This window comes from Trachypithecus francoisi, unplaced genomic scaffold (genome assembly GCF_009764315.1).
Source record: "Trachypithecus francoisi isolate TF-2019V2 unplaced genomic scaffold, Tfra_2.0 Lachesis_group11, whole genome shotgun sequence".
NCBI lineage: Eukaryota > Metazoa > Chordata > Mammalia > Primates > Cercopithecidae > Trachypithecus > Trachypithecus francoisi.
The window spans coordinates 16,203,605-16,216,438 of record NW_022681456.1 but is presented as its reverse complement, the minus strand read 5'-3'; the positions used below and the strand labels follow the sequence as shown (position 1 = coordinate 16,216,438).

General features: G+C 49.0%; 1 protein-coding gene across 1 annotated transcript in view; it reads left to right on the top strand.

Annotated features, from left to right (window-relative positions):
- RNFT2 (ring finger protein, transmembrane 2) overlaps positions 1–6,856 on the top strand; it is a 109,738-nt gene extending 102,882 nt beyond the window's left edge. The window contains exon 11 of the mRNA XM_033220463.1: positions 6,298–6,856. Coding sequence (XP_033076354.1) covers positions 6,298–6,432 — 135 coding nt within the window. The 3' untranslated portion in view covers positions 6,433–6,856. The remainder of the gene's footprint in view (positions 1–6,297) is intronic.
- Positions 6,857–12,834: the final 5,978 nt, after the last annotated feature.

The following is a 12,834-nucleotide window of genomic DNA, read 5'->3' as shown; positions in this document are numbered from 1 at the left end:
AAACAAACAAAAAAACAATCCAGGGCCACCTGCCTTCCCCACTGCCCATCAATCCACCGGATCCTATCCTTCCCAGCTGAGAAAGGCTCCTTCTTCCTCCCTCTTCTTCTGTAGACGTTCATCCCTTTCTCCACATGCTGGAGGCAATTCATAGCCATGAACTCCTCAGCTGGGCCCTGGGTAGACCTGGTTTTTTGAACCTTTTCATTTGACACCAGATTCTGTCCTCCCATTTCTCTGAGGAAGGGATTGTGAGCTCCCGGAGGGCAGGGACCGGGCCTTCATCACCCTAGTATCACTAGACTTTCCTGTTTGGCCATTTGTCCTCTGCATTCCCATTCATTTGTCCTCTCCATTGACAGAGCCCCTACTCTATGCCAGCTCAGGGCTGGACAGTAGGAGTACGATAACAACATGGCTGCCCTCATGATGTTTACCACCTAGAGGGCAGGGCAGATGTTGACTAAGCAGTTAGAACAGTGGTTCCCAAAGTGTGGCCAGGGTACCCCTGGGGGTTCCTTTCAGGGAGTCTGTGAGGTCAAAACCATTTATATAATAATACTAAGACATTATTGGCCTTTTTGCTCTAGTTCTTTCATAAGTGTACAGTGGAGTTTTCCAGAGACTGTATCGCCTGTGAGGAGGTCATCACTCTGGTGGCTCATGAATATGTGCTTGTGTATTATGGGGTTTTTTTGTTTTGTTTTGGTTTTGGTTTTGAGATGGAGTCTCACGCTGTAGCCCAGGCTGGAGTGCAGTGGCATGATCTCAGCTCACTGCAACCTCCACCTCCCGGGTCACGGTTCAAGCAATTCTCCTGCCTCAGCCTCCCGAGTAGCTGAGATTACTGGCACATGCCACCATGCCCAGCTAATTTGTGTATTTTTATAGGAGATGGACTTTCGCCATGTTGGCCAGGGTGTTCTTGAACTCCTGACCTTGTGATCCGCCCGCTTTGGCCTCCCAAAGTGCTGGGATTACAGGCATGAGCCACCATGCCTGGCCATTATGTTTTAAATATGTCTCCATTTCTATTTCGAAGTATTTCTAATATTTCTAGATTGGTAAATACAGACAAATTTAAACCACATAGACAGAAGTTCTTTGAGGTTTTCAGTGTTTTTTAAAAATATAAAGGGGTCTTGGTACCAGAACATCTGAGAACTATTAAATTAGAAGTGTGAGAGCCTCAATGAATGTGTTGAATGAATGAGTGAAAAAACTGCTAAATTTCATGACTATTTCCCATTCACCTAACTCAAGTTTATGTGAACAGGGGTTGTGTTGCATTCTCATGTGTAAGTACCTCTTTTGTCCAGGGTGGCATAGTTAAATCCCATTCGGTTCGTCAACAGGTATTTACTGAGCATCTGAGCAAGAACCGTACTCAGCATAAAACCAGGTTCTGCCCTCAGAAAGCTCTCAATCCAGTGGCTGGGCACAGTGGCTCACACCTATGATCCCAGCACTTTGAGAGGCCAAGGTGGGAGGATCACATGAAGCCAGGAGTTTGAGACCAGCCTGGGCAACAGAGTGAGACTCTGTTTCCACAAAAAAAAAATTAAAAATTAGCCAGGCATGGTGGCACATGCCTATAGTCGTAGCTACTTGGGAGGTGGAAGCAGGAGGGTCACTCAAGCCCAGGAGATCAAGGCTGCTGTGAGCTGTGATCGCACCACTACACTCAAGCCTAGACAACAGAGCAAGACCCTGTCTCAAAAAAAAAATATATATATATATATATGTGTGTGTGTATATATGTATATATGCGTGTGTGTATATATATATATATAGAGAGAGAGAGAGAGAGAGAGAGAAAGCTCTTAATCTAGTGAACAATCAGATGAATTTGCAAATAATTCCAGAAGTGTCATGCAATGCTTTGAGAGGGGTTTTCACCAGGAAGAACAGCATAGGAGAGAAGACGCAATCGGTACTTACATTTGCAGGAGACAGTAACAGGATGGAATTGGGGCAACGTCGTAAAACAGGGGAGATGTGATTGCTTGGTGAATCTTCCAAAAGAACTGGGCATGCACACATCTGGTCAAGATGGAGAAAGGGCATCCCAGGGTGATACTAAAGTTTGTTGGAAGGCTGTGAATAAGCCTTGGGTTGAAGGTCATGTGGCATGTCAATGACATCAGTTACTCCAGGGTACAAGGATGGGGCTGGATGGGAGAAGGGCCATCATAGAGGGTATTGGGTGCCATAGTGGGAATCTGTATAAGCTGCGGGGCTTGCTGACCCCTGGTTCCTGCCCTCCAGACCATGATGAGAATTCACAACAGTCTTCACGGCTCTGTGTGGACTTCTCTTCTTTCCCCACTCCCTCTCTCTCCTGCACCCCCAACTACAGCCACATCAGCTGTCTTCAAGTGCCTCAGCTTCCTATCTCAGGAGCTTTGCACAGGAGGCTTCCTTCAGCCTGGAATGTTCTATCTCCATCCCCTCTCTTCTGCCCAGTTAACTGCTAAATGTTCTTCAGGCTTCAACTCAAGTGTCCCCACCTCCAGGAAGCCTTCCTTGACTACCCCTTGGATCAAACTGGTCCCTCTGTCACACATCTCCATAATACCATGGAAATCTCCTTCAGAGCACTGTCTACAATTAGGCACCCACTGTACACCATGCTCGGAATGAATGGGTTTACAAGAAGCTTACAGACTGGCATGGAGAGACAGATAATAAACCATAAACACATAAGATAATCATTATTACTATAATAATAGCTAACACTTATAGAGCACTTACTGTTTACCAGCCATTATTCCAAGTGCCTTCTTTTTTTATATTATTTTTTATTTTTTTAGACAAGGTCTCACTCTGTCTCCCAGGCTGGAGTGCAGTGACATGATCATAGCTCACTACAGCCTCAACCTCCTGGGCTCAAGTGATCCTCCCACCACTTCAGCCTCCCGAGTAGCTGGGATGGCACATGCCACTATGCCCAGCTAATTTGTTCTTTTTGTAGAGACATGGGGCATGGGGGTGGAGGAAGCCTCACCATGTTGCCCAGGCTGGTCTCTGGCCTCGAGTCATCCTCCTGCCTTGGCCTCCCAAAGTGCTGGGGTTATAGGCATGAGCCACTATGCCCAGCTTCTTTTTTATGGTTTTGCTTTTAAAAAAAACTTTTTGTTTAGATTTTTTTTTTTTTTTTTTTTTGAGGCGGAGTCTCGCTCTGTCGCCCAGGCTGGAGTGCAGTGGCGCAATCTCGGCTCACTGCAAGCTCCGCCTCCCGGGTTCACGCCATTCTCCTGCCTCAGCCTCCCAAGTAGCTGGGACTACAGGCGCCCGCCACCTCGCCCGGCTAGTTTTTCGTATTTTTTTTTTTTAGTAGAGACGGGGTTTCACCATGTTAGCCAGGATGGTCTCGATCTCCTGACCTCGTGATCCGCCCGTCTCGGCCTCCCAAAGTGCTGGGATTACAGGCTTGAGCCACCGCGCCCGGCCTTGTTTAGATTTTTATATTATCATTTTCCTCAAACGTTTCATTTTGAAAAATTTCAAACCTGCAGAAAAGTTGCATGAAACTCTTCTATTTTTCACCCAGATTTACTGATCATTAAGTTTTTACATTTGCCCTTTTTTTGACATCAATTTTTTTTTTCCCTAAACCAGTTAAGAGTAAGTGGTAGACATTTAGATTCTTCATCCCTAAATACTTCAGTGTGCATCTCCCAGGAACAAGGACATACCAGAAAAGTTGCATGAAACTCTTCTATTTTTCACCCAGATTTACTGATCATTAAGTTTTTACATTTGCCCTTTTTTTGACATCAATTTTTTTTTCCCTAAACCAGTTAAGAGTAAGTGGTAGACATTTAGATTCTTCATCCCTAAATACTTCAGTGTGCATCTCCCAGGAACAAGGACATACTTTTTTTTTTTTTTTTTTTTTTTGAGACGGAGTCTAGCTCACTCTGTCGCCCAGGCTGTAGTGCAGTGGCGTGATCTCGGCTCACTGCAACCTGTTCCTCCTGGGTTCAAGCGATTCTCCTGCCTCAGCCTTCCAAGTAGCTGGGACTACAGGCGTGTGCCACCATGCCTGGCTAATTTTTGTATTTTTAGTAGAGACGGGATTTCACCATGTTGGCCAGGCTGGTCTCAAACTCCTTACCTCAGGTGATCTCCCCGCCTCAGCTTCCCAAAGTGCTAGGATTACAGATGTAAGCCACCATGCCTAGCCACCCAGGAAATTTTTAAATAACATAAAATATTATTTAATATATGGTACATATTCAGATTTCTCCAGTTGCCTTCAAAGCGCCCTTTATAGCTGGGATTTTTTTGCCCCACCTGGGACCAATCAAGACTCGTGCTACATTTGGTTGTCACATCTAAGTACTTTTAACATGTTAATTAATCTTCCAGTGAGGGAGTTCCATCCCCATTTTACAGATGGGGAAACTGAGGCACAGAGCAGTTGCATTACTTGTCCAAGTTATACAGCCAGAGAATGGTGGAACCCATTGGACTTTCCAGTCTCCCTGCCTTTCTCTCTCTCTCTCTCTGTTTTTTTTTTTTTTTTTTTGAAAGAGTTTCACTCTTATTGCCCAGGCTGGAGTGCAATGGCACGATCTCAGCTCACTGCAACCTCTGCCTCCTGGGTTCAAGTGATTCTCCTGCCTCAGCTTCCCGAGTAGCTGGGATTACAGGCATGCACCACAACACCCAGCTAATTTTGTATTTTTAGTAGAGACGGGGTTTCTCCATGTTGGTCAGGCTGATCTCAAACTCCTGACCTCAGGTGATCCACCCGCCTCAGCCTCCCAAACTGCTGGGATTACAGGCATGAGCCACCGCACCTGGCCCTCTCTCTCTCTTTTTTTTAAAATTTAATTTAAAGTTCCAGGATGCATGTGCAGGATGTGCAGGTTTGTTACATAGGTAAACATGTGCCATGGTGGTTTGCTGCACCTATCGACCCATCACCTAGGTATAAAGCCCCACATGCATTAGCTATTTATCCTGATCCTCTCCCTCTCCCAGCCCCCCAACAGGCCCCAGTGTGTGTTGTTCCCCTCCCTGTGTCCATGTGTTCTCATTGTCCAGCTCTGACTTATAAGTGAGAACATGCAGTGTTTGGTTTTCTGCTCCTGTGTTAGTTTGCTGAGAATAATGGCTTCCAGCTCCATCCATGTCCCTGTAAAGGACATGATCTCATTCCTTTTCATGGCTGCATAGTATTCCATGGTGTTTATGAACCACATTTTCTCTATCCAGTCTATCACTGATGAGCATTTGTGTTGATTCCATGTCTTTGCTGTTGTGAAGAGTGCTGCAGTGAACATATGCGTGCATGTATCTGTTTATTGCAGCACTAGTCACCTGCCTTTCCTCTTGACTCTTGTGTTCTATTCTCAACCCAGAAGGCAGACGGATCACTTTAAACTGCAAATCATATCAGGTCACTCCTCCGCTCCAAGCCCTGCCATGGCCCCTTCTCTCAGAGTAAGAGCCAAAGACCTCACAGTGGCCCACAAGGACCTATACCATCTGCATCCCTCACCCTCCATCACTTCTGTGACCTCATCTCCCTCTCCCATCCACCCCCCCACCAACCCCAGCCTAGCTACCCTCTCCTTCCTTTTCCTCCCACGCATCAAACACAGTCCAGCCTCAGGGCCTCTGCATATGCTGTCCTGCTGCCAGGAGCACTTTTCCCTGCGATCTCATCAGGGCTCACTCCTCACTCACCTGCAAGTTTTACCCAAATGTCAGTATCTCCATGAAGTTTTCCTTAATGTCACAACCCACCCAAGCCCTCTCTGTTCCTTCTCCCTCCTGCTTTGTTTTTTTGGGGTTTTTTTTTTTTTTTTAGACGGAGTCTTGCTCTGTCACCTAGGCTGGAGTACAGTGGCACAAACTCAGCTCAGTGCAACCTCTGCCTCCGGGTTCAAACGATTCTCCTGCCTCAGCCTCCCGAGTAGCTGGGGCTACATGCGCCCACCACCATGCCCGGCTAATTTTTGTATCTTTTAGGAGAGACAGGGTTTCACCATGTTGGCCAGGGTGGTCTCAAACTCCTGCCTCAGGTGATCCGCCTGCCTCGGCCTCCCAAAGTGCTGGGATTACAGTCGGGAGCCACCACACCCGGCCCCTCCCCTGCTGTTTCATCTTGGTGCTTCCTATTGATAACTCGGTATTTTAGAGTCGCATTGTCTCCCCAACACGAGTGCAGGCGCCCCCAAGGCAGGGGTTGTCTGTCTAATCCGCTGCCGCGTCTCCTGCTCCCGGGACGGAGGCGGACGCGCAGTAAAGAGTCCTGGTGCCTGCTGATTGCTGTCCCCGCAGCACGTGTTCTGTGAGGAGTGCCTCTGCCTGTGGCTGGACCGCGAGCGCACCTGCCCGCTCTGCCGCTCTGTCGCCGTGGACACCCTGCGCTGCTGGAAGGACGGCGCCACGTCCGCACACTTCCAGGTGTACTAGGACCGAACAACCGAACACTGAGGACACCCGGAAGGACGCCGAGGGTCAGCATGCCCGGACCCAGCCCTGCGGGGGCTTCCTGAAAAACAGGCCTCAAGCACTTACATCCTGCCTCTTGCCCTCCACCACCTCTGACCCCAAACCCACCCCCCCCCCCCCCCCCCCCCCCCGTCTTGTCCTTCTGACCTTCACCTTCCTCTCTCTTTCTGTGGTGTAGTGCGTGCCTCCTTCTCCTGCAAAAGGGGACGTCTTCCTAACTCAGACTTGATGCCCTTCTAGATGCGTCTTCCTTCTCCGCTCCAAGTCAAGGACCTGGCAATACATGAAGTTCCCACTTGTTGGTTATTTTCTTTCTTTCCCTTCCTCCCTCCCTCCCTCCCTCCCTCCTTCCCTCCCTCTCTTCCCCCCTTCCCTCCCTCCCTCCCTCCCTCCTTCCTTCCTTCCTTCTTTTTTTTTTTTTTGACAGGGTCTCACTCTGTCACCCAGGCTGGAGTGCAGTGGCACAATCTTGGCTCACTGCAACCTCCACCTCCTGGGTTCAAGTGATTCTCCTGCCTCAGTCTCCCAAGTAGCTGGGATTACCCACCAACATGCTTGGCTAATTTTTGTATTTTTTAGTAGAGACAGGATTTTGCCATGTTGGCCAGACTGGTCTCCAACTCCTGACCTCAAATGATCAGCTCGCCTTGGCTCACAAAGTGTTGGGATTACAGGCGTGAGCCACGACGCCCAGCCTCATTCCTTTTTTTTTTTTTTTGAGACAAGGTCTGGGTCTTCACCCAGGCTGGAGTGCAGCTGGCACAATCACAGCGCACTGCAACCTTGAACTCCTGGGCCCAAGCCATCCCCCCACCTCAGCCTCCCAAGTAGCTGGGACTACCAGCATGCACCACCAGGCTGGCTAATTTTTATTATTATTATTACTATTTTTAGGAGAGGTGAGGACTCATTATGTTATCCAGGGTGGTCTCAAACTCCTGGGCTCAAGCAATCCTCCTGCCCTGCCCTCGCAAAGTTCTGAGTGCTATTACAGGTATGAGCCACTGTGCCCAGCCCACCTGCTGGTTATTTTAACTTAGTACCTAGTACCTTGTACTTGATGCTACAGGCTGGGGAGGAGCCTAGAAATCACTGCCTCCCAGATAGCCCAGGCCTGCAGATTAGAATCCCTGTGAGTCCTGTAAAGTATTTTCTTTTTCTTTTTCTTTTTTTTTTTTTTTGTTGTTGTTGCTGTGAGACGGAGTCTCGCTCTGTCGCCCAGGCTGGAGTGCAGTGGCACGATCTTGGCTCACTGCAACCTCCACCTCCCATGTTCAAGTGATTCTCCTGCCTCAGCCTCCCAAGTAGCTGGGACAACAGGTGTGTGCCACTATGCCCAGCTAATTTTTTTTTAATTTTTTGTAGAGATGGGGTTTCACCACGTTGTCCAGGCTGGCCTCAAACTCCTGACCTCAAGTGATCCACCTGCCTCAGCTTCCCAGAGTACTGGGATGACAGGCGTGAGCCACCACACCCGGCCCAAAGTATTTTCAAAATATAGCTGTTAGGTCCCACCATATACCTGTAATAACTTAATATCCCAAATACTTCGTCCTCGGCAGGCACAGCATCCATCCTGCTTGGATTCCGTGCTGTCACCCTCACAACAGCCCTGTGATGGGGGAGGTACTGTGGGGTCCCCTGTTTTATAGATGAGGAAACTTGGGCACAGAGCTTGGTGCGGTAACTTTCCCAGGGTCACCCAGCCAGCACGGGCGGGCTGAGTTTCCAACAGACGCCTGGGACAGCTTTAGAACCCACATTTTTAAAAAAAAAATTTTTTTTTTAATTAGAGATGAGGTCTCTAATAAAAATCCAGGTTGTCCAGGCTGGATTCAAACTCCTGGACTCAAGTGATCCTCCCTCCTCAGCCTCCCAAGTAGCTGCAACTACAGGCACACTCCACTATCCCCAGCAGAGCCTGCACTCTTAACCGCCAGACTGATCTGCCCCTCAGACATTCCAGGCGTGGGGCAGGCTGGAGTGCAGTGGCCGGATCTCAGCTCACTGCAAGCTCCGCCTCCTGGGTTTAGGCCATTCTCCTGCCTCAGCCTCCTGAGTAGCTGGGACTACAGGCGCCCGCCACCTCGCCCGGCTAGTTTTTTGTATTTTTAGTAGAGACGAGGTTTCACCGTGTTAGCCAGGGTGGTCTAGATCTCCTGACTTCGTGATCCACCCGTCTCGGCCTCCCAAAGTGCTGGGATTACAGGCTTGAGCCACCGCGCCCGGCCGCAGACATGGTTTTCTAAAAGCAAACGAGAGGCCGGATGCAGTGGCCCATGCCTGTAGTGCCAACACTTTGGGAGGCTGAACCAAGCAGATCGCCTGAGGTCAGGAGTTCAAGACTAGCCTGGCCAACATGGCAAAACCCCCTCTCTACTAAAAAATACAAAAATCAGCTGGGCATGGTGGCGGGTGCCTGTAATCCCAGCTACTCAGGAGGCTGAGGCAGGGATAATTGCTTGGACCCGGGAGACAAAAGTTGCAGTGAGCAGCTGCACCCCAGCCTGGACAACAGAGTGAGACTCCATCTCATAAATAAATAAATAAATGCACACAAGGTGATTTTAATGCTCATCCTGGTTAAGAATGAGTGGCTCAGGCACATAGCCTGTTAGATATGAACTATGTTAAGAACAATGCATGCTAGATCCTGAAATCTACTTGTGGCTGGGTCCACAGAAAAACATAGCCCTTAAATTAATTGCCATTTTCGCCAGGAATGGGGGCTCCTGCCTGTAATCTCAGCACTTTAGGAGGCCAGGGTGGGTGGATCACTTGAGATCAGGAGTTCGAGACCGGTCTACTAAAAATATAAAAATTAGCTGGGTGTGGTGGTGGGTGCCTGTAATCCCAACTACTCTGGAGGCTGAGGCAGGAGAATCACTTGAACCCGGGAGGCAGAGGTTGCAGTGAGCCGAGATTGCACCACTGCACTCCAACCTGGGTGACAGAGTGACCAAGACTCTGTCTTAAAAAACAAAAAAAAAGAAGAAAGAAAGAAAGGTCAGTTTTGGCCCCGATGTGGTTACCCCTTGGTCTCCTGTCTTTATGTCTTTCTCCTCTTTCTATTCTGTCATCTCCCTCACTTAAGTCTCAGGCCTGTCAGCGGCTCCTGTGGACATTGCCATCCCCTCTGGTAGCAAACAGGACAACCCATGTTATGGATATCGCCACCAACCAGGGTGGCGGCCTGGAGCACCGTAGCCATCTGTGCTTCTGTGATCTCTATGACAGAGCCACTTCTCCACCTCTGAAATGCTCCCTGCTCTGAAATCTGGGATGAGATGGCACAGGTGACCATGCAGAAGCCACTGGAATCTTGCCTGCCCTATTCCTCTCCCAACTCTGTTCTCTTATTGTGAACCTCAGCACAACAGGCTGGCACCAATGGCATTGCAGAGAAAGCAATCTGTGTGGCCAGTGGGCAGATTAGCATGCAAGCCCCAGGAGGAATGGAGGAGCTTTGCAGCCACCTCGCTGTCAGCCAGTATTAACATGTCCCCTGCCCCCACCCCTGCCATAGATTCAGAACATTCACCCCTGTGTGCCACGAAGCCAGGACTTTCCCCTTGGCTTGGCATCCCTGGCTTTCTCCTGGTACCCAGCAAGACGTCTGTTCCAGGGCAGTGTAGCATCTTTCAAGCTCTGTTACTATGGCAATGGCCACGATGTTACAATCCCACTTGCCTGAATAATCAAGTGGGAAGGGGAAGCAGAGGGAAATGGGGCCACGTGAATGCAGCTGCTCTGTTCTCCCTACCCTGAGGAAGAACCAAACGGAAGCAACAGGAACTTCTGCAACTGGTTTTTATCGGAAAGATCATCCTGCCTGCGGATGACGTCAAAGGGGCACAAGAAATTGGAGCTGGAGAAGATTGACAGAAGTGCAGGTATGTAAGGAAACGGATAGCACAGTCTTCTGGGAGTCAGACCTGGGATTCTGATTCCAAACTCTTTATTACTTTGGGAAGCCACTCGGCCTCCCTATAGCCATCTCCAGGGTGACGGAACCCAGTGTATTACCTGCTGGAACCAAGGAAACTAACAATGTAGGTTACTAGTGAATACCCCAGTGGTTTCTCCAATTATGCCCATGCCACCAAAACAATAAAATAAAATTCTCTAACACCGCAAAGAATGAGCCATGCCTGTTAATACTGTAAAGAATGTAACGTGGGGGACACACAGGGGCAGGTGGGATGGTTTAGTTTAGGATTTTATTAGTGCGTGCCCTACCCTCTGGGGGAACGGCCCATCTGAGGTTTTCTTCTGGGTGGGGGGATTTAACTCACGTCCTAGGGAAAACAGTGTCTGATGAGGAGTGTTTCCAACACAGGCTGCATGAATTCCCCAATACCAGTGCGAAAGCAGCCAGGAGTCCCCGTTGGGAAAGAACAATGCCACTCTCTTTTATGTATCTTGGTTCTGCAACTCATTTGTTGTAAGTAGCATTAATCGAGTGTCAGGTTCACAGTATTCTGCCCTTAATATTTTATGATTCACTGACTCAAGTTTCACGAAGTCCTTAGAAATGGTCCTCTTCATGTAAATATCTTGAGAATAATAAACGTGAGGGAATAAGAAAGACAAGCTTTGGACGAGGTATGATAGGTGCCTCAGCTTCGAAAGGGAAGAGTGATGTTCAGAGTGTTAGGAAGACATCTGGGCTGCTGAGACTCGGGATTAGAAGAAGGAGAGGTAAATAAAGTGGGTCCTGGAATCTTTTAGGACTTTTGCTACAGGACAAACAGCTGCCTTTGGTGTTTTTGACATCTCCCGCAGTACCCTTCGGCCAAAAAATACCATCTGTTGGTGCAGCGTGTTTGTAGTCTTGATTTTCCTTTCACCTCTTGAAGCAAAGTGCAACCGTTTTAGATCAAAGGAGAAGAAGCCCTTCGCGGAGTGGGTGGTTGTCTTATGTTGGTTTCCCCTAAAGCAGATCGTGTTCAGGTGCATGTGATTTATTACAGAAGTGCTCCTATGAGAAACCAGTAAGGGAATCATGAGTGAAACAGAACAGGGAAGGGAAGGAAGCCAGGCTCTGGCAAAGTCCCAGGCTTAGCTGGATCCCCCAGGGAGCTTGGGAGCCTAAGTTTCATCTCAGAGTTTGTCCCGTCCCACAAAATACACATCAGCTCATTCTTGGCTCTGGGCTAATGGGGGGACTTCCTGCACTTCAGACTCTCCCCTAAGGAGGCCCCAGTGTCCAAGGGTAAGCCTCTGAAGGCCCCAGAGACCAGCAAAGCACGTGAAACTGCAGGATAGGAACCTGGCAAAAGGGATCAGAAAGGGCCTCCGTGGGGCACTTACAGTGCTCGCTACAGGGGCTAGCTAGAGGTTGTGTAGGCCAAAAATGTATAGGCTGGTTCAAGAAGGGTTCTCCAGGGCTCCAGATTATGATCGATATTTAAATGTAGATTAATAGCACAAGAGGGCCAGGCACGGTGGCTCACGCCTGTAATCCCAGCACTTTGGGAGGCCAAGGCAGGTGGATCACGAGGTCAGGAGATCGAGACCATCCTGGCTAACACGGTGAAACCCCGTCTCCGCTAAAAATACAAAAACTGAGCCGGGCGTGGTGGCGGGAGCCTGTAGTCCCAGCTACTTGGGAGGCTGAGGCAGGAGAATGGCGTAAACCCGGGAGGCGGGCCTTTGCAGTGAGCTGAGATCGCGCCACTGCACTCCAGCCTGGGTGACAGAGCGAGATTCCGTCTCAAAAAAAAAAAAAATAGCACAAGGTGACGGTACATGCCTCTTAGGACAACATTATGACACCAGGCATGAAAACATCATCAGGCCAAATTTTTGGGTTGCCATCAAGGCTGGGCGTGGTGGCTCACGCCTGTAATCGCAGCATTTTGGAAGGCCAAAGTGGGAGGATCGCTTGAGCCAGGAGTTTGAGACCAGCCTGGGCAACATTGTGAGACCCCCATCTCTACAAAAACTTAAAAAATTGGCCAGGCGTGGTGATAGGCTCCTGTGGTCCCAGCTACTCTGAGGTGGGAGGATCGCCTGAGCCCAGGAGATGGAGGCTGCAGTGAGCCATGATCGTGCCACTGCACTCCAGCCTGGGCGACAGAGCTAGACCCTATCTCAAAAAAGAAAAAAAAAAAAGACAAGAAAAGAAAACCAATTCAAATACGGCTTAAGTAAAAGAAAGACTTTATTTGGTTTACATAACTGTATGGGCTTCAGATACAGTTGGATTCAGAGACTCCCAGTGTTGATACAGAATTGTGTCTCTCAGTCAGGCACAGTGGTTCATGCCTGTAATCCCAGCACTTTGGGAGGCTGAGGCAGGCGGATCACTTGAGCTCAGGAGTTGGAGACCAGCCTGAGCCCCTCTCTACTAAAAAAAAA